Raw genomic sequence first — 22,691 nt, forward strand, 5'->3', positions numbered from 1 at the left:
AAACGTGTCATTTGTGAACTGTGTATGACCTCAAATCCAAATGTACTACAAGAAGAAGGGCCAATCCATTTAAATCAGGTGTGGTTTCTGCGTAACATCAAAAGAGACTGTGTTCTGGCAACAAGCCAGGAAGCTAATTTCCCCTGGGTGAACTCCAGGCGCTTGTGAAGGAAGCTGAGCATGCGCTTCATCTTATTTGCTAAGGTGGTGCAGACTGTTACCTAGACACACTGCTCTATCCTGCCTGCCCAGCAGTTCAGAGCCAGGCTTGCCACCAGTTTAACACCCCAGTGATTCAGTGGCCACAGGAGAATCTCCAGTCTGAATAGATAAATTAAGGAAATTTTAATACTTGTCCTTTATTACATTTCCCCATTCACCACAAACCACTACCATCACACAGAAATTGCAAAATTGTCTTCTATTAACTGGTCAAAGACTCCTCTCTTCCTACTGCTAACAGCTTGGGTTGGTAAATACATGTTGAAAGCTTACCATGCTTTCAACGTATCCTCCTGTAAGGGCCCCAGAAGCCGTATCCCATATAACTTTGACTTTCTGCCCAAAAGGAATATAACACTGTAACAGTGGAAGACTATTGTGCTATAATTAATTTTTTTCCTGTAGGAAAGGATAGATAGCACAAGGATAGAGTCAAGGTTGCTGTAAGAACCTACTGGTTACTTGTGGTGATTGTGCTTCATTTTGGTCACCATTCCATGAAAGCTTTGACAAGATGGAGCAAACTTTGGGGATGAATAACAAATGTCATATCTCTGAGGCTGAAAGAATTGTTTGTTTAGCCTGAGAGGACCAAGCACCGCAACTGTCTTCTAGTACAAAAGTTTTCGTAACTATTAGAGCAGTCAATTGTTCTCCATGTCCACTGGGAAGGATCAGAACAAATGACTTTAATTTGCAACAAAACCAAAACATTCAGGTCAGATGTCAGACAAGAGCCTTCCATGTATCAGTGAGCTTTCAAACAGGCTTGACAAATGCCTGTAAAATCGTGGCATAGCCCAGTCACAGGGGACACCTGCCACCAACATAAAACTGGGCTGATCCCAGCATCAATGAGTTGCAATACTTTTAAAGGAGTTCTAGTCACAGGCACCAAGATGGTTCATCATCAGTCATCTAGAGATACTTATGTCCTGCAGGACAGTGAGGAAAGTTATATGGTCCCTTTCTGTGCTTTATTTCCATTTCCTAAAAAATATTAAAACATACATTTAAAAAATTAAGTCCCTCACACCAACACTTATCTGCAAATCAGGACTTCTGAAATTATTGTACCCATGCACGTACATATGCACACACATATAAAGAGGTTACTGACAGGTATATATTTTTAAAATGTACATACATAGAACCTTTTTCTTTCCTACCATGATAATTCAGCTTCTAACATCCTAAAACATCAGACACTCATTTGCAAAAGATCTAAGCAAACTCCACTGCCTCATTATGGGATCTAAGTCCAGACACATGCCCTTTCTCTGCTCCAGTTCCCACAACTGCAGGCTATAATAGCTCCACTTCAGAACACTGTTGAACAATTTAAGTAATTAATGCTTGCAAACTAAATTAGAGGCACTCAAATAAGCAGCAATACAGCGTTAAGTGAAAAGAATTATTACAGTTTTAAAATATGTCATGTAAAAAACTGATCAGACATCCACTGGTAACAGTTTGCCATTTGCTCTTCTAATCTGCCACAAGACAGAGTCCAGTACTCCGTCTCTCCTCCTTTGTCTCCTCCAAACTCACACCTCCATTTTTCCCCAAAGACGCATAAGCAGTTACTGCTTCACCTATCACTTACACCACTGTTCAAATACGGCCCACCCTTTGCAATGGAATGCAAGCGTCAACATGCGATAGGCACTGTTATTTAGAGTGGTGTGGTATTTACCTAGGGGAAAGCCACATCCTTCAGCAACCACTTTAATAACTCCAAGCTTTAACATAGTAGCTGTGAGATTATTCCAAAGCACTGTGTCAAAAGGATTTAAAAGGAAAAAAAAAAACCAAAAAAACCCCAAGCAAGCAAAAAACACACTCCTACTTGGGTTAGCATCGGAACAGATCAAGTGAGGCCAGTGTCCCAGACAGCATGGGAGCCCATAAACGGAATGTGGCAATGATGGAGAAACCCAGAATTAAACGGGAACAGGGACCCTTCAGCTTCCCCCATAGGAGTGAGAGGGCCTTCTGGGTCACAAGGTAGTTGTTTATTTTTGGAGCAAGCCTAAGATTAGAGAAACTCTTCCTGCCCCAAGTCAGCACCAGGAACTATGTAAGGAATGTGGAGAAAAGATGACTTCTCCCTTGAGCAAAACCACAGGATGAAAAGCGAATTTCTGTTAACAGAACAACACAAGAAAGGCGAGTTTAATTCCTCCTCCGTAACAGAAGCAGGTAGTCCCAGAAGACAAGGGATTATTTAAGATTTTAATTTCCATAATGTAGCCTTAAGAGAGAGAGTCAAATTCAGACCTTACATAAGCAGGAGTGACTCAACGAAAGACTGAAACTGAAACAAGGCATCTGCCTTCCTGAAGAGATGTGGGCGTTTGAACAATAGTGAATGTGTTGTACAGAGTATGTTTCCTCTGCCCTGAAGGTAAACAAACGTGTTTACAATCAAGATCCTGGAGATCCCACCTTTTTAGAAGCACAAACATCAATTGCTAATTATTAAGACATGAACCCACCTAAAAATAAAATAAAATAAACAGGGTGTAGTTTATACATAGACCATTTATCTACCAAAACTTTTACCTCATCGTAAGAGACCAAAAACCCCCATAAAAACTTACAAGAATTTCATACTGTTGATTCCTAGCAACAGAACTGCAAGCCACACTCCCGTATCTTGCACAACCACCTACACCAGCCTCCCGAAATACAGAGCAAGCAGCAGCTTCTATGCCAGATTGGACATAAGTAACAGAACCCATGAGTGACCAACATCAATATATCAGGACTCAGCAAACAAAGACAAGACAGACATTTGAAATATCATTTGCAAGTGGTTTATGACTTATGCTTCACACAGGGCCATGCAGAGCAGTTATTTCACAAGCCAAGACTGACATTGCTGCCCTGTCTGCTTTTTTTCTTGAAAAATGCAGCGTAGAAAGAAAATTGGCGACTTGGCTATATTCATCCTAGAGCCATCCCCTGTCCCAGCAAGACTGCTGCCTATACAATCAGAGGACTGAAAAGGCAGGCTGGGATCAAGACACACAGCTATGGCAATAGGACAGGACATATTTCTAGAAATAATGCAGCAAATCCCAATGGATGAACAGTGATGGAAAAGAGAGAATTAGTTTTCACGACAGTTTTAATGTTGGAATGGGAAACCATGCTTAGAACATCAGCTAGTCCTACTGCTGGGAAAAGGATTGGAGACGGTGGGCACAGGGATTAACAAGCACAAGGCTATTAGACAGCACAGCACTTCCTCCCTCCCTGGTCTCATTGCTGAAGGCAGTCAGTCACATATTCTCCTTGGTCTTGCTACAAATTTTAGGAAAACAAGTAATGAAAACGTTACAGGGGCCTGATTAGTGCCCAAATCCATGCAAATCATTAGGCCAGAGACAACTCCAGAGACTCACTTCTTCCTAACACATTTAAAATACAGCTTCATTATTTTTTTTCTACTGAATGCCTTTGGTAGCCATGGTGGCGTCATGAGCAAGTGACAGGCAAAAGCATCTGGAAGTCAGGAATCTCCACTTCAAAATCCTCTCACAGGATTTTCAAGAGTATGGCAGGATCCGTCCCAAAATGAGTACTTTGGGATTTAATTCCTTACTCCTTCTGCTTTAGTACAAAGAAGGCAAAAAAATTCCATATCTAAATTCCACACAGCAAGACAATACAAACTGTATACAATTATCAGCCCAAAATTACAATACTCAGCATTTTGCACTAAGAAAAGTGAAAGCTGGAGCGTAGGAAGGTTTCAGAGTTTCTTCACATTATATTCTCCTCTGAACAAAGCTGACCCTTTGCAGAACCAGTGCTGCTGTTCCTACAGAATGCGCATGGGTGGGAACGGCTGAGGAAGAAGCCCACAGCAAGCAGAGCTTATCATGATTAGAACATTCAGGTCAAGTGCACTTAGCCAACAACCCACTCAAACCCCACAAAAGATAACAAACAGCCAATCTGCACACCCGAACACTGTGCACACAGATTTTTATCCTTTCTATCACTACTGCATCACATAAGCATACAGTGATGGAGAAAAATACAGAAGCCACCTTTTAAGACTTGCTCTAGCTCTACCTCTTTCAGAAGATCAGGGTCTCAAACCCCAGATTTCCTGTAGAGCCACTAAAGCACAAATGCACAAGAAGTCTTTCTGCTTCTGTGTCTCTCATTCTCCTGAGAACTGCTTTAGGTTGCTCACCTTAAAGAAGCACAATAACTGTCTGCTTCAGACTGAACAATTCCAGCAAAGCTTCAACTGTTTCCAAGGCTAGAAAAAGATACATCTTGATCCCATTACAAAATTTCTGGTGAATGCTCTGAAAAGCTTTTTAACTCTGAATTTTGAGGAAGGAGCCTGAAATTAGGCAAGAGGACAGTTTTCAAAGCAGGAGCAAGCCACGGGAAGAGCAGAAGTTAACCTGACCAAATGTGGCAAATTGTAAGAACTTCAGGTTCATTTGCAGTAGACACTTGTTAGTCTTTAGAAGCTACCTTCTGTGGAGATTGCTGGGCACAGCACACACAAGGGACTGATGGAGCTCAGTTGTGAAGGGTGGTGGTGTCCCTCCCACCCTTCAGACACAGGCAAGCTTGAGGAGGCTCAGCTGTGACCTAGGTTTGCTGGATACAAGAGTGCCATCTCCCACAGGGCCTCAGGAGCCTCTCCAAGTACAGCACTCCTTTCAGTGCCCTCTTTAGCACAGGCATGTTAAATGGACCAGACAGCTCTAGCTCACTCTGCAGCAAGTGCTCTGGAAAGGAAGGGAGGATAAAACACTGTTTTCACATGTCAGCACCTTCCACTACCAGAATGTGTTCAGATGGAGAATTATGCTTGCACTGGAGCTTTAAAAATATCTTAAATGCAAAATTGAGCACTCAAAAGTTAGAAATGTTCAGAATTGACGTTTTCTGGGCAATCTGAAGTTATCCTCTCTATGCCAACGCTTACCTTTTTCTGTAGACCTTATGATATAGTCTTTAATTATATAATAACATATTGTAGTTCCTATTCATTCAGTGTAAACAATTCCTGACCCTATAAAAAGCAGCTTTTTTTTTTTTTTAATTCTGTCCTCATTGGCTTTACCATTTATACTTCACTTACTGGAAATCTACTGTAAACATAGTTACTGAGTTGTGTGTGGTAGTTTTAAGACAGTCATCACTGCAGCAGTAGAGTGCTTTCCAGATTTTAATGAATTTGTTTTCACAGTCTCTGTTACACAAACTTTTTTTATTCCTATCTTAGAAGGAAAATACCAAAGCAAAGATGGGTTAATATGAGAAATATCCACTAATTTTGAAAGCCTGAACTCGGGTGCCAATTTTTGCTTTTCCTATTACCTAGTGTTATACAATACGGTAGAACAGTTCCCATTAACTTCAGTTGCAACTACAAACATTCAGCATTTCTGGTAATAAGACCCATACTCTCAAGTCGGTCAATAGGAGAATGAGAAAAATACAATTGGCAGCCATGGTGAAAGTCTACATAAATAGCTTGCCTAGTCTTTCCCAGGGACGCTGTGAAACACAAGCAGTTCTCCAGATCAGCATTCAGCAGCATTAGATCAGAAAGTCAGTCTTTCTCTTCCTGTGATCTGCCTGATTTGTTGTATACCTATCTATGAAGAAACAAGTGCTGCAATACGTAGCATCAGTCACTATGGAACTTGTCCTTTGAGTTGATCTGAAACGTAAACCAGCTGCTTATTAGTTGAGTTCTACACTAAAGACTGTAGAATATTAATATGCCCACACTGCAGTCACTTTAGTTATTTTATTTCACATATTTTCAATGCTTGGCTGAATGATGATTTCTTAACATAATTGCCTCACATTCTCCTGATGTGGTTGGGGGGTTTCTTTGAGAATGTATTTTCCATGTTTTTTAAAGCAACAGTCTGCCTGCCCATTAAGTTTTGATCTTCTGTCTAATCATTCCCCTCATTCCCAACCAGTCCCAGTCACTCCCCTCCCATTTGCCTATCACAACCCTCTTACCTCCCTCATCTCCAAAGTTTTACTCTTGACTAACCTGCATCAGAATGGCACAGCTTCCTGTACGCAGTGTGTCTGCCCATACGAGTGGTCATTTGAAAGCACAAGAGAAGACCACTACCTGTGCCACATGCTCAGGGGGTCTTTGAAGATTTTCAGCAGAGGAGGTGAGCATCTAAATGCATTCCGGTAGTGGAAGGCGCTGACATGTGAAAACAGTGTTTTATCCTCCCTTCCTTTCCAGAGCACTTGCTGCAGAGTGAGCTAGAGCTGTCTGGTCCATTTAACATGCCTGTGCTAAAGAGGGCACTGAAAGGAGTGCTGTACTTGAAGAGGCTCCTGAGGCCCTGTGGGAGATGGCACTCTTGTATCCAGCAAACCTAGGTCACAGCTGAGCCTCCTCAAGCTTGCCTGTGTCTGAAGAGTGAGATGGACAACACCACCCTTCACAGCTGAGCTCCATCAGTCCCCTGTGTGCACTACAGACAGACTTCAAGGAGAACCAGCACCTCAAAGGTAAGAAGTAGAAACCTACATTTGATTCAGCGCTCCACAACAGGAAGCAAAGAAAGTAAAACACAGAAGTGACATGCTGTCCACAGTGAACATCACTGAGAAGAATCACTGCAGTGTTCTCAACTATACAGAGCTGCTTGAAAAAAGCTAAGACACAAAGAAAGCTGTGTTCTCTGTAGCAGCTCAGAGTAGTGAAGGCAGCTATAGCTAAGACTGGATCATTTTATGTCAGGATGTTGTAGACACCAGGGGACAGAATCAGTTATACCAACAATGAATGATGGTTTCCTACCATCACTGGAAAACAAAGGCATCTCTTTCTATACAGTGTTCAAAGTAATTTACCAAGAGATATGACCCTTATCATATGAAACTTGTATGAAGATTACAGGAGTTCGCACTCTCCTCTGATACATCAAATGTGAACTGTGCTGTTGCCACTAGCTTTCTTACTCACACAGTTCTGCGACATCCCAGCTTCCTGTTAAACAGGTAATCATTTGGTGGACTGATGAATCATAGGCATTTCAGTGCCAATTATATGCAGACATAACAAGCATCTATACTTATACTTTATCACCTGTAACCACACCTCTGTTATCAACGTGGCTCAAGTATGGATGTGGTCAGAAGGCTGATGAGGAACAGCAGATTGAAGTTGAATGCGAGTAAAATAAAGGTGATATCGGTGGTCTGGGGTAAACAGTTTAAAGAGTTTGCATTCACTGCGCCACCTTACTTGGATATTTCATCCTGCAGATAAGGAGTGTTCCTGGATTCTGGGTGAATGCCAAGCTCCCACAAAGCAACGTCTGTGTCATGCTTGCTATAGTCACCAACTGGCTTGGAGATTCTGTCCTAAGCTCTAAATCTGAATCGTGCCAGATCTATGATACTGCTTCAAATGAGCTGCCAACTGGTCTTTGGCTAACTTCTTTCTGAGCTTGCCAAGGAATAGAAGGTTTGTTAACAGGCAATAGTAGCCACGCCTGATGAGTTCAGGGTAGGTTTCTATAGCATCAGTCTCACTCTTCCACATTTTGGAATGGAAAATTTCCGCCCCTGTGGGAAGCTCAACAAAACCCACCCAACTGCTGCTGGCTATGTTATCCCAGAAAGCATTCTCCATTACTGACAGGAATGGATCAGTTAAACACTGGAAACAATACACCAATGTGTTTGCTAGTCTGACACTGGATGAACAGGTAGCCTCTCCCCCTTCCCTATGGTTTTGCTCAGAATAAGCTGATGGAGACTAACACTTGCTTCTTCTCCGCCCGCCCTCACCACTTTTTCTTTTTTTAATGTTTTTTTTTCCCCCCAAGGTAATGCTATGCTATGGACAGACAATGCCATCTTGCCCAACTTGTGAGCTTTATAGAGGAAGCTCTGTTGGTAGAGAAAGATGAGAAGAGCACTTAAAAATGCAATCTAAATCTACGCTACACAAGATCCAAATTATCATGGACTGACAAGCCAATTCTTTCTGCCTCAGCCCCCTTTTTCTGCAAAAACTACACTGACAGAGAAGGCAGAAGAGAGACAGACAGCGAATCTACTGGTGCTATACATAAGATCACTTTTTCCTTCCAGATGTGTGAGGATAATATTACTTTTCTGACATCACATTTTATAGATAATCACCACAAAATGCTGTACGATGATCCTTAGTTCTTCTCTCCGTCACTGCTAAACAAAACAGCTATCTACCACGTAAATAAAATGTGCATTCTAAGCTTCCAGATATATTAGCTGTATTAAATTCCATCACATTGTGAGCATTTAATCAATCTGATTCACTTTAACACATTCCATTTATAATAAACCTTATACGTAGGCCGAGAGGTTATTTTTGTCTATGTTCAATTAAAAAAACCTGCTCACCCTCATCAAACCAGCCTAATAGAATAAGAGTGTCAGAACCCAAAAATATACATAGACACATAAAATTCTAAACTATTGCTCCAGCCACTACCCTTATTCCTTTTCAGACTAGCACGGGTTTTCACAAATAAATCTTTAACTCTGTTGAATCGATGATAGCCTGAGAAAAAAAATCTGTTTAGGTATGCCCTCTTTAAATATGAATGCACCACCCAATGATGAGGAGTCACTGTTACTTTCTTTCCCTCTTTCCAGATGTAATAAGCATTACAAGGAGGTTTGAACTGTAGAAACATGCATACAGAGAAACTTCTGTAACATACCTAATCCAACAGGTCTGTAAGGGAAAAAAAAAAATATATAACAGAGCTCTTCCAATTTAAACTGTACACCCTAGCAACAATATATCCTTTAACACATGAAAAGTGAAAACTATCAGAGGGAAATTCATTCAAGAAAGAATCTTGTAATCTGTAAGTCACCATTTCAGATATATCCAGGATCAGAAACTCTTAACTGATAGGACATTTAATTGCCTCTCTCTCAACTAATTTGGTAAGAGCTAACTCATTTCCTACCAGACAAGAGTCCTACATTACTAATAAACAGTGACCTCAAGAACTGATACTTCTGATGTTTCAATATACTCCACCATTCGAGCGTACAGGGGAGAAGAAACCATCCTCAAACTGAAAGAAGGCTCCCAATTCAGAGTTTTGTCCCAATAACTGTGCAACGTGGAAATGTGGCAAGTAGTCTGCTGCTGTTCACTTCATATTTGTTCAGCATACAGTACATGTATGTTCAAAAAGATTTCAGTATTCAGGACTGACATTAGAAATTAGCATTTTATTTTTTTTTGAACTATGAAATGTATTCCATTAGAAGTAGTTGTTCCACGAGCAGCAAACTAATGAAGCCTGGTTTCTAGCTGACTGGTATCTACTGTCCTCCACTCTTATCAGAGTAACTACAGCTTGTCCTCTCTAAGCTTGTGCCAAAAAAAAAAGTATCAGATTTCTACATATCCCCACAATTTCTTTACCTTCTTCCCCTGCGCCTCAACTAGTGCCTTCCACATTCCCTAACCTCACCAGCCCACAGCAGTGTATTCACCCTCCCATACTTTCTCCTAATCACTCTCAGGACAAGAGGCACTACCTGCAGCAGCTGGGAAAAGCACATAAGCACTGATCAACTAGCCAGTATGCACATGCCAATCCACTAGTTCACAAACAAAACAGAAGACAACTGTTGAACTCATCCTGCACCTTCTCCCCCTGAGAACAAAAGGTATGCACTTATTTTGGTTTCCTCTCCTCCACTCAGATGCTGATCTTTGTGGAACTTTAAAGAACTCTTTCTTGAAGAAACTTTGAGATGTCTATCCTACTGCCAAATTTGGCTGAAATCTACTAAAGTTGTTAAAATGGAATTGATAGAGTGATTACACAAGCTTTCTTTCCTTTGGAAAGTAGGCTAAAAACCCATTAACAGTCTTACTTATGTCATCCCTTCGTTCCCATTCTTCATTTAAAAATAACAATTCTATTCTACTGCATTAGCTTATGTAACCCACCCCTGAGCTGAAGCAGCTGAAACTTTCGGTCTGTATTTTTCAAGTGTGTGTGACTCTCTATATGTTTGTCCATTTTAAGGTGCTTGGTATTATAAAAAATAATGGTGAGAAGATCAGTGAAACCAAATAAGCTTCACTAACAGCTATCCCCCAAAGTTTCTGGACTGGTACCATTGCAAGCAAGAACTGAACTGTTTTTTTTCTAGCAAGCTGTCAGCTGTTCTCATGGTTACAGACCTAGGAATTTGGAATGACGGGTCACAGTTATGAGAACGAGTAGATTTATTTGGCATGTTTCCACCTAGTAAATAACGTTCTCCTATAAAGAGGACAAGAGGCTGCTGTACGTTATCATGGTGTTTATTCTCTGTGAAAACCACTTCTTAAAATCTCTGTCCCAACAAAGAAGGTGCTAACCAGATTTACGTATTTCTTAAAATTGCTCAGTCACAGAATGAAGACAAAAATATATAACTCTTGCACTCTCTCCATTACTATAAATGGACCACTGGTGCTTTCACTGCAAGATTCAACTGTGTATATACACTTTCCAGATGGCACGAAGCAAGAGTAGAAAAGCACGCTTCCCATTTAAATGCAAGGGAAGGCAGGAATGTTAACTCTTGTCATAGGGTAAAATCTGTTCTGTCAATTGGCTATTTAAAAAATAACCATTATTTTTTGATTAAGTTACCTGCCAAGATTTGTGAAGCTCCAGCTATGGCGTTATGCAAATTACATTAACACAGCTATGTGCAATTCGTTTTCACAGAACCACAAGCTCAGCTAACAGGACAGCAGCAGAGGCTTCTCTCATGCTTCCAGCTCTTCATTGCTGGAGGGGTCTTCCTCCAGGAAAGCCAGGGCAGTCCAGTTCCCAAAGCCTCTGTTAATTACTGCAAAATGAAATGCAGAACTTGTGCTGAGGAACTGGAACACCTACCCACTGAGCTTCTCTCAAAGGTGGGCCCACCTAAACGCAAACAGCGTTTTGTCCCTGCTGAGCCAGGCTGGAACTGTACTGCAATCAGTCACCAATCCCAAGGTATTCACTCCGCCCAGCTGGGGCCCTAAGGCTCCAGGGACATGCCCACATACTGTGCTCAATAAGAATTTAAAATTTAATGCTGTCGTGATGTGCCAATTATTCCAACCCAGAATGCTCTGTGAAACATTTAACTGAATCATTCATCCTCTTGGAGAACTCTCTGTTTGCCTCATGAGCTGCCAGGGAGAACCATCCTCCAAGCCTCCCAGGTTTATAATCCCAGGATTTAAGGCCTGATAACTCCAGGGTGGCAAGCCCTGTACACAGAAGAAGGGTTCCAGAGTTTCCTGTCTCTCACACAGGCCTGCACAGATAGCTTGAGAGCTCACACAATTTCAAAGACACAGCTGAGTCTTGATTGCCAGGTCAACAGTAGAGGCCTTCAGCTGAGAGGGCCTTCTTCAGCTAAGGTCTCAAGTTCCTGGGTCTGCAGATGGAAGCCTTGAAGCCCTGATAACAGGAACATTATCAGAACTTCTGCTCCTGCAGTTGAAGACCTGGGCAAGTTTCCAAGGTCCCTGCTAGGCACTGGGGAGTCTGGTAGGCTTGACAGATCAGCAGTCCTCTGAGCACTGGTCTGAGCTTAGTCATAAGGCGCCAGGCTCCAAATTAATTTCTAACATTTCCAAAGAAAAGTCTAAGGAAATTCCAATACAAGCAAAATTTCAAAATGTCACAATTTCCCATGAATCAGGGAACACCAAGTTTGGCCCACCTCTGATTGAGTTTCCTTCAGAAAAGTCTCTATCCTTTGTGTTCCACTCTGAGAATGAGCCTTCATCTATTAAAATACATACACTAAAAACAATACATACGTACAACATGTGCCAATTTACCTCTAAATAGAATCCTCAAAATATAAAACCATTCCTCAGATTATCCTAAAATTTCTAGTTATTTTCACATGCATGTGCTTGCCTTGAACCCAAAGCCTGCCCTAAGATTAATTAGTAGAAAGAACATATCCTGTAAAGTTGAACCCACAGAGGTTCAAAACAGAGGCTTCTACTTCACCATGCTACGTGCTCACTGCTTCACTAAAGAAACAGTGTCTGTAAAGACTGGACAGCCGAGCGCAGGGATTGCTAATATCACAGCATTGTCCACTATCAAAAGACATCAAACACAAGAGCAAACCTATCCTGGTCACCTCCAGGTATCAGCACGCACACAGTGCAGCCACCTGAGATGAAGGGCAGCATGCCTGACCACAGGGAAAAAGCAGATTCCCGGGATTCAAGCTTTTGGTGGGTAATGCAGCAAGGAAAGCAGGGATGAACTACATGAGCATGCAGTAAGCAAATAAAAGATTTTGTCCATTTAATTTATTAGGCAGTGTCATAAAGCTGGTGATACTTAGTTCTGCTGTTTTAGAGTCCTAGGTACCAGTCCCAGCTCTGGTTTGCCAGCCTGCCACAGAAGTGATAACATGGTAGAGAATATCAGTCAGAAGGCAGGCTCTTGGTGGGCAGTTTGCCCCATCTTCCCCTACACCACAGTTATGGAAGAGTAACTCGGCCATTAAAAACATGAAGTATTTTACTAGTTGAGTCACCTTACCAACGAGACATTAAAAAATCCTGCAGTCGCACTGGACTTGGGAAACCTGCATAAACTTTTTTCAAAAACTGAATTCTCGTAACACTTTTGAAGTTCTCAACTTCCCCCACACCTAAATGAATAGGACAGTCTCTCAGAGTTTAAAGTACTTATAATACAGCTATTTTTAGTTTGTCTATAAATCATTGTTAAAGACCACCTTCTTTACTTTTAAACTTTTCTTCTTGTCATTAAAAGGTGACTAAAGCCTTTTCCAATTTTGCAATGCCTAGAAACTTCATATAATTTAAAAGAAAGAAATACCACTCACCATCCACTTATGCTGTATGTTTTAGTTACATGCATGTACCTAAAGCATACAGTTCTAATGAATGATTTAAGACTCAATATTACATACAATACCAATGACTTCAGAGGTACAGAATCAGAACCTTAAAGGCAGCATGGCTTGTTGCCTGAAGAATAGGTTTTGCTTCAGCCTATATTCACAGACAAGTTAACCAGATGTCATGATGCCATCTCTGAGTTCTCTTTATTGCTAAAGTGTTACCACTAAATTACTGTTCCCTATTTAACACGCATACAGCCCACTGCAATAGCAGGGATATTGAGTCAAATGAGCCTATAGCCTTTTTCCACCTTTAATGTCTATTCTTCTGCTACTTACACAAAAACCCCACTAGCATATCATGTATTTCAGAAAAGAAAGCCAAACAGCAATACATTAGTAATGGCTTCCCACACACACCGGATTCAGTAAGGATCAAAAGTACAAATTCAGTAGTATTATTATCGGTTTCTTGATACGCAATATGATAAAGTACAAACCTTTTTCTTTTTTTCCCCAAACCAGGCCACAAGTTGATGCAAACAAAGCCAATATTGCGCACAGCATTTTAGCTCCTGTACTATGTGTCCTCTAAAGTAGTAAACCCACAATTACGATGAGAAAAGTCCAGCTGGAGGTACCACCTACAAGTTCCATTACTTCTTGCTTATACATTTTTTCAGAACATATGTTCTGCTAGAAAACAATTCAGTACCAATGAGCTGGCATTAGAACAACAATTTAAGCTGCAGCCTCAATAAAGGTAGGAGGGCTAATTCACTAAAGCAACATATTTCAGTTACAAAACCCCAAGCAGCACATCATAAGGAGTCAGGGAAATATATACCAAAGGAAAAAGCAACTAACTATATGCCTTTAAAAGTGCACTTCATGGATGAAAGCTGCCAAATTACAGAGGGGATTTACTGAGAAGAATGTGTTACTGCCAGAATGGACAAAAGCATGCATTCTACCCATTCCAAGCTCCTCCCCATCTCCTGTCATGCTCACAGCAAGAAGCAGCTCAAAAATTGACAACCACAGACTCTAGGATTGAAAGAGACAAAAAATACCTGCTGGTAAATGCCTGGAAAAATTTTATTTTGAAGATCTGATATAGAAGACTGGAAAAAAAAAAGAAAAAAAAAACAAAAAAACAATCTACTTATGATCAAGCAACGCCCCCCCATATTATTGGGACATTAAGCAGAGTTTCACAGCACAAAGGAAACAGCGCACACCTGGCCAGGTTTTATAAGAGCCAACGTGCAGCAGGGTTTTCCCAACAGGCACAGCAACCTGTAATACCGCATCGCACTACTGCTGGCCCAAAAGCAGGAGTTTCCCAGAGTTTGCGTGGAGTTGGGTCACGGAAACCTCACTCCAAAGGGGTGCTCCTGGCGACCCAGAGGCACCCAGGGGGCACCCAGCAGGCCCGCCCGGCCGCCCTCCCGGGTAGGGGGCAGCGCCTCCCGGGCGAACCGCCCCCAACCCCCTTCTCCCGCCACCTCCCCCTACCTGGTTGGTGTCCTCGCCGTGCTCCAGGTGCACGATGCCCTGGCTCCTGCCCTCCGTGTCGCTCAGCACGTCGTCCTCCGAGTCCTCCAGGAGGGACGAGGAGCCGGTGGAGGAGAGCGAGGAGGTGGAAAGGCGGCGGGACTGCAGGTGTAGCGAGCTGTCCGTCCTCAGCCAGCCGCCCTCGGGGTGCGGCGGCTGCGCCTGGGGGCTGCCCTGCGCCTCCTCGCTCTCCTCGGCGGTGACGGTGAGCCGGGGGATGACGGGCGGCAGCACCCCGTTGGGGGGCCGGCAGCCCCTCTTCGCTGGGTCGGGCAGCTGCCGGGCGGCGGCGGCAGCCACGGCGGCGCAGCGAGCCTCGAAGAGGGAGCGGAGCTCCCCTACGCTCAGCCGCTTGCCCCGGCTGAGGTCCGGGCTGCTGTGCAGCCCCGCGCGGGGCTCCATGGCGGGGTCGGGGCCGGGCGCCTGCCGGGCAGTGCCCCAGGGCCGGCGGCCAGGGGCGTGCATGGGGGAGCGCCGCGCCGCCGCCGGGGAAACTTCTTTGTGGCTCAGTCTCCGGCCGCTGCTCGGAGTCGCGCCGCGAGGCTCATGTCCAGCCCGCCCTCTCTGGGCAGCTCTGACTCACCCGCGGGCGACAGCCGGAGCCGGCTACCGTGCTCGCTGACCCAGCACCAGGGCCATGGGGGCGCGCCGAGCCCGCCTGCCGCCGCCGCCCCGCTCCGCCTCAGCGCTGAGGGGAGGAGCGAACCGAGCCGAACCGCGCCGCGGGGAGCCCCTACCCGCCCCTTCGCCGCCGCCCTTTTGGTTTCGCTTTCCCTGAGGTGGCCCCCGGGGAGCGGCTGGAGCCTTCGGGGTGTCCCCGCCGGGGCGCCTCCCGCCTTACCTCTGCGCGCGCCGCCCAACGGCTGCTGCCTCGCGCCCCGCCGCCCAGTAACGGCTCCCCAGGCACGGCGGCTGCGCAGCCGCGGGGGCGCCTCCCGGCTGCCTCGGGGCCGGAGAGGCGGCGCGGCCCGACCCGCTCTGCCCGCTTCCTAGCCCATGGGGAGGCGACTTCCGACGCCCTCTCGGCGTTTCGACACCGTCAGGGCCTCCGTGCGGCGGTCTGGGATCCGTGTGTGAACCCCCCCCGCGGGACGTTCCTCGGCGCACGCCCCGGCCCCCGTGGTGGCGCCGCCTGGCTCCGGTGCCAGGGCTGCCATGGCGGGACCTCAGCATCTTCGGGGACGGTTCCGCTCTCCCCGCAGGAGCGGCAGGGGGAGCGTGTGTGTGTGTGGTGACTAGGTTGACACCATCCCGCGGGGCCGCGGTGGCCGTGCGTGAGTGACCCGCGCGGCGAGTCTGAGCTGCCGACCGGCCGCGCTCCAGGCCTCTGGCAGCACCGGAGGTTCGCGCCCCGGTCAGGCCCCCACGTCTCGCCTGTAACGTTGTCAGCTGCGTGTGGTAGAGGCTGCAGGGTAGAGCCGGCCTCCGGTAAAGCCGGAATTTTCCGTTGGTCAGCGCTTTACCGGCTTACCCAGGTGGCCTTAAGCCCCGGGTTGCCGAGGTAGCCCCAGCCCCCTTTACTGAATGAATTTCAGCAAGAATTACACACACACCGGTACTTCTTCCCTGCTAAACTCCCACTCTTTACCTTAAATGCAACCCATGCTGGGCTGTGGCATGTGTTGTAATTGTTGCTGTGAAGACCTTTGGAACAGGAAAGGCGTCCTACCATAGGGTTACATCAGCTGAGATGATTAGTAGAATTAAGAATTTTGGAACCAAATGCTAAAGTCTTCAACTTAGTTTTTTGCTCATTTATCTCATTGTTTCCTTGTACTCTCCCATCTGTCTCTCGCCATCTGTTGTCTGTTGCCTGGTACTTGGGCTGCGAGCTCCTTGCAAAAGGGGCTGTGCTCCCTCAACATGTAAATGCAGCGCAGCCCAGGCCACGGCCAGGACTTCTTGGTCCTGTGATACTATAAATAATTTGGCAACCCGCCTTGTTTCATTCGGATTATTCGGTTGCAGTTGACTGTTTTACAGCCCGATCTTGCAGGTAGTCTTTGGAAAACTGTTTCAACAGGCACCACACGACATGCCTTCTCCCCAGGCAACTGCAGTGCCACTCACAAAGCCCACAGCTTGCAAATGCCCCGGAGCAGACAGGAAGGCAGCTGGGGAACTTCATAAGGAAAAATTCAGGCATCTTCCGATACTTTTCTGGAATTAGGTGGTGCCCAGCCAGGAATTTGGACAATCTGAATTTCCAGTTTAAACGGCCAAGTCTTGTGGTGGATTTAGTTCTTTGTGTAGAGGCAGCTGTGGGAGCTGCCAAGGTGCATGTGGTGAGTGAGGCAGGGGTGACAGCTACTGCCAAATTATGTAAAAACACTAGCAGTAAAGTGCCGAAGAAAATGGTTGGCAGTGCAGCTTTCCACCAACTGACAAAAAAACAAAGTGGGAGGATATTCCTTCATGGTAGACCAGAACGGGTTTAAGTTCTTTCTGAAAGGAGATAGAGTCACCAATTTTATGTATTAACTTTGTAATTAGCTTCAAATTTTGTAGTGCAGAAAGGCAATCTCAAACTATGAAGACTGATTAGGCCTAATACATACCTAAAGTCATAACAGTTTAATCAAAAGCATGATTTTATAATTGATGGCCTTATAAGAAGACTCACTGTGATAAATTTACAGATCACAGCAGAAAACACAGAGGCCGGTTTTAAACGGGTATCGAAGATTCCCCACACACGGGCTGGACCCACTTAACTAATTTATGTAGCTGTGGCAGCGTCCGTCTGTAGACGAGCAAGATAGAAAAGGAGTTTATTCACAGGAGAGAGCTTAAGTGCGAGCTTTTGCAGGCCAAACAGGAACCCTTCAGGGAGCCCTGCTGCACGTGGAAGGACGGTTCCATTTCCAGGCTCTTTTAGCCGTTGCTCTGTGTGCTGATTCTGCAATTACAGGACTATGTGTGGTCTATGATTAGGAAACCTTATTTAAAAGGTTTCCTTATTTTGGAAACCTTACCCTTAGTAACGGTTCTGAGACCACCAACTCATTCCACATAGAGCTAAGATTAGTTAATAGTTCAGTTATAAAATATAATTTTTAAGGATTTAATTTCAACCAATGAAGATAGAAACAAAATACATGCAATACATTTAATTTTAATAAATTAGCACATGTATAAAAATAGAAAAATGCCATTTTAATAATACTAGTTAGCGGCGATCGGTTGGATAAGATTAGATAGGTTTGGCTGACTGCTTTTGTAGCATTATCAGCTTTAGAGAGCTACTGATCTCTGAACTTTGTGTAAGATTTAACTTGAAATCTCTCAACACTACCAGGAGAATAAAGAGATTCTTCAGTCCGTCAGGTATCACCACCTTTGCTTGTAAGTGTACCACTGTTTTAACAAAAGGAATGTTGCTCGTGTCCTGGCAAAGTGGTAATGACTTGTACTTTCCACTTGTGAAATTCTGCATTCCTGACAGCAAAGGGCTGTCAGCATCCATTAATGACGCTTGGCAAGAGCTGGGTCTGATAAGATACAGATATGTGCGTCCCTGTTTCACAGATGGGTAAACTGATGTACAGACAGTACATGAATTGACTACAGACATACAGTGAGTCAGGGGCAGAAACTGGCGCTGCAGATTTGCTCTCTGCTGCTATAACCACCAGGTCACGTTCCCACCTCCAGGGGTAAAAAGTTTTGTTTATCGCAGTCATTCTGATTCATATCGGTATTGCTTCTCACTGACGAGGTTTCACATTTCACACACTCCTGCTACAAAAAGAACTTTCTGCCTTTATTTACACTGGCAAAAAAAGATTATTTCATTCCCATGACATCCCTTTTTAAACACTGTTATCATTAACATATTGCTTGTTTTTACTTCTTTTCAGTTTGCATTCCCATAGGGTGTCTAAGCCTTGACAATACAAAGACAAAGAGGATGCAATGGACACTTCTACAGACATGAAAGATTTCACGTAGACAACAGTTTAAGTATGGTCTAGAGGGGAGGCTTGGGTTTAACTTGGCCTGCTTAGCACACGCAAAATACTTCATTGCCCACATGAGACTTCTCAGAGGGCTTGGAGCGTGACAGCTGAGAAACGCCGTGTCCTTCAATTCCAACTGAGCATGACCTAAGAAGACCTGAAAAAGTAATTCAGAGTTGTGATTCACATGTCTGTCTTCAATGCAACAGATACAAGCAAGATAACGTTAATAAGTAGTTATTATAATGGGAGGAGGAAAAGAGATGGGTACGTTTTTATATAGGAAGGCCCTTTTTCAGGACTTGAAAGCCACATGGGCCTGAACGCTGGCCGAGTCTACGGGGAGATCCCACCTCGCCCCCAGGCCTTTCATCATAAAGTCTAAGGTTCCCCCCAGTGGCCGAAATGAAGATCGCAGCTCCACCGGGAAAGTACAAAGAAAAGCGTCGGGTGGTTCGAGTTCCCTTCAGGAGTGGTGTCAGTCAGGAGCAACCCTGCGGAGAGATGATGCTTCTCTGCACGGAGGAGGTGGGAGCAGAGTAGGTTCTGGGCCGGCCCAGCTGGCAGGCCTGGTGTAGCTGGCAGAGTAGCAGTGGCAGTGAGGGGAGACAGCTTCATCGGCTCGTCACCAACTACAAATGAGCAGGGGACCCCAGCTGGGTGTTTTGGTTGCTCTGTCTTTGCTACTCGCTAGATTAAGTGAGCAGGTTAGTGCATGTTACAGTCACATCCCCTTTTTGTCATACAAACATAAGCAGATCAAATTATCCAAGTGCACAGCTACCGCTTGCGAGAGGAGAATGAGACTCCAAACCCTGGTTATACAGCATGAAAGCAATTGCTGCAATAAATGGGAGTTCATTATTTTTCAGATTAATTTTTGTAGGTTATTTGCCAAATTCCTCTATGCAAGGCTTGGAGACTTTGGATATAAACTCTGAACATCTGCTCAATGAATGCCATATGAAAAAGGATTTAGGAACTGCTTTTTACCTAAGAAGCAGCATAGCTATAACTCAGGCAGCAATTTTAAAAATCGTACTGTGGCTGAATTATTAAAATGTGAAGTGACACAAGCAATGCTTCAGTTTTCGCCTGCCTTGGATCTCTGGCCCAGAATCTGTGGATCAGTATATGCAGAAATCACTTTTTCTACTCCCCAGCCCTGCTGTCAACTCAGCTGCTAGTACCCTGTAGTCTTGCCCCTGAGCAGCCCGGAGTCTGTAGAAAGTTGATGACCTGAAACGGGAATCTAAAGCTGATAGGTAAACACAGGAAAGATGCTCTTGGGTTTAAGCAGTGGAATAAAGTTGGATGCAGATTCCAAGGATATGAAAGATGACTTAGCAGGGGATACTGGGATTTGAGCAGATCCTCAGCTATGAGGGAGATGTAGTATATTGGTGAAAGTGACCATGATTGTATAGATCTTGGTGTACGGATCAGATGAACGTGCAGAAAAGACACAATAAACTATGAAGACCCCTCGTGGCTGGAAATAAAATTACATTTTCAAGTCATATTCCTGAACAAAAGTATCTCTAACTATTCAGCTACCTCACATACTCACATGCAAGTGGGGAGAAAACATGCCTCAAGCACAGCCAGATGCCACTGCCCTTTGGGAAAAGGGGTTGCAAGTGTTTGAGATCATAAGGAGACAGCCATGACAGTGAGGAAAGACACAAGGAAAAGGCCAGAAGGAAGAAAAGAGTGTACACAGCACCCCCGCTACCAAAATGACTCACCATGATCTGCCAGTATATAGAGCATAGGGTTACTCTATAGGGAAGGGTAGGGAAGTACTGTGGGAATTAAGAGCTACACTGAAGGTGAAGAGAGGGGAGGTCACAAGTGATTGGAAAATGCTCAGGAGGAAAAAACACTTTTCTCCCACATCTGCCCCATCTCATGCTGCAGACAGTTGCTGTTCTTGTGCTGTGCTTGCGGCCCAGAAAGCCAATTGCATCCTGGGCTGCATCAAAAGGAGTGTGGCCAGCAGGTCGAGGGAGGTGATTCTACCCCTCTACTCTGTTCTCGTGAGACCCCACCTGGAGTACTGCATCCAGCTCTGGAGTCCTCAGGACAAGAGACATGGACATGTTGGAGCAGGTCCGGAGGGGGGCCACAAAGATGATCAGAGGTTTGGAGCACCTCTCCTATGAAGACAGGCTGGGAGACTTGGGGTGGTTCAGCCTGGAGAAGAGAAGGCTCCAGGTAAAACTTAGACCCCCTTCCAGTACCTAAAGGGGGCTACAGGAAAAATGGGGAGGGACTTTTGACAATGGCGTGTAGTAATAGGACAAGGAGTAATGGCTTCCAACTGGAAGAGGGTAGATTTAGATTAGATATTAGGAAGAAATTCTTTACTGTGAGGGTGGTGAGGCACTGGAACAGGCTCCCCAGAGAAGCTGTGGATGCCCTCTCCCTTGAGTTGTTCAAGGCCAGGCTGGATGGGGCTTTGAGCAACCTGGTCTAGTGGGAGGTGTCCCTGCCCATTGCAGGGGCGTTGGAACAAGATGGTCTTTAAGGTCCCTTCCAACACAAACCATTCCATGATCCTATGATTCCTTATGAAAGGGGAAGAGTAAGGCCTTTCCTTCCTACTTCCCCCTCAGCCTGTCATCACTACCTTTCTCCCTCACACTCTTACTGCTGGCCTGGGGGCCAACCCATCCGGGCAATAGAATAAAATGGGAGAGCAGAAGGGGCCCCGGGTGTCCTATTCCATGATGGGAAGTATGTGCTGAAAGGAGCAGCCAGGTGAATAAATGGTAGCAGCATCACTGGCTGCAGGTTCTTAGTTTGACATGTGAATTGTGTGCTCCCTCCTCAAAGTGCCTGCAGCTTAGTAGAATAGCATCTGAGATACTCTTATGTATTTTGCTTGTGTTTTGCCTGTTCTCAGCTTACATAAAAGATTCAGCTTCCACGACTGTCATTTTAGCAGAAAATCCACACAAAAATGCCATAACAAAACAAGAGGAAGTTTTGCTGTCATGTGTTTGAGATGATTACAGGTAACACTTCACCCTAAAAACCACGTTCTTCCTAGTTCCCTGTGAACTGATTGTGAGAACTTCAGTATGAAGATTTGATTTAAAGATAATTACTTCAGTGAAACCACTTGTTTACGCTTTAAGTAAGCATAGTTGTCATTTTTGGCCTGCTATTTATAACCCCCTCAGAACATCGGGACATATTTGCCTACATTTACAGTAATGCTCACATTAAAATCTGTGGATTTACTCCTGATTTATAATAGTGTAAAGAAGAGCAGGTTATGTCTCATTGTTTATACAGGCAGACTATTTCTAGAAGTTTCATTTCACCTATTCACCCTGCAACCCAGGGGCCCACTTAAAGAACAAATCATGGTTCTTCCCTATCAGAAACAGTAAAATACATCTCAGCAAGAGGCTATTTCACTTTTAAGACATTTAAAAGTATAAATTATAAAACCCCCTCCAGATTATGGAGAAAACTGAAACTCTGAAATAAATAATTTAGATTTTAACAAAGATTAAGGCAGAATCTAATGTTTTCCACAGAAACCATCACTAGTAGTATTTATTGCAGCAATTAATCTGGCATGGCAGCTGAATTGAAGTAGTCTTTTTAACAAAGGATGTTACTACGCAAATGTGGTCAAAAGTTTAAATCCCAAGTCACAGGCTTTTATTTCCCTTTTCAAGAGGGAAATTTCTGGAAAACTCTTAAAACTTCTTACTGAACAATTGAATAGCTGGGGGGTGTGGGGGTGCGTGTTAGTACATTAAAGATTTCTTTGTCCACACAGTTTGCTTTGCCAGTTCATTTGCCAGTGCTGCACTAAAGATCAAATACATCCTGAAAAATCATAGACACACTCTAGTGATATTAGTGATGCCGTATGAATGTATTTTAAGGAAAAGGTAAGCAAGAGTAATTACTAAGCAAGGTGCAAGTAGCTTTCTTTTAACATAAGTGTCTAGTTTGCGCTTGTGCAAAATTACAGAGAATCACAAAATAGTTGGGGTTGGA

General features: G+C 44.4%; 1 protein-coding gene across 2 annotated transcripts in view; it reads right to left on the reverse strand.

Annotated features, from left to right (window-relative positions):
• The window catches only part of ITPKA (inositol-trisphosphate 3-kinase A), a 40,197-nt gene extending 24,752 nt beyond the window's left edge, over positions 1-15,445 (reverse strand). Inside the window, exons 1-2 of one of the 2 annotated variants that reach the window (XM_054201122.1) lie at positions 14,671-15,445; positions 14,226-14,276 (exon numbers count right to left, since the gene is read on the reverse strand). In XM_054201122.1, coding sequence (XP_054057097.1) covers positions 14,226-14,276; positions 14,671-15,174 — 555 coding nt within the window. In that variant the 5' untranslated portion in view covers positions 15,175-15,445. The remainder of the gene's footprint in view (positions 1-14,225; positions 14,277-14,670) is intronic. The other variant, XM_054201123.1, reaches the window with a different exon arrangement.
• Between the last annotated feature and the right edge of the window lie 7,246 nt (positions 15,446-22,691).

The sequence above is a fragment of the Rissa tridactyla genome, chromosome 4 (genome assembly GCF_028500815.1).
Source record: "Rissa tridactyla isolate bRisTri1 chromosome 4, bRisTri1.patW.cur.20221130, whole genome shotgun sequence".
Classification (NCBI taxonomy): domain Eukaryota; kingdom Metazoa; phylum Chordata; class Aves; order Charadriiformes; family Laridae; genus Rissa; species Rissa tridactyla.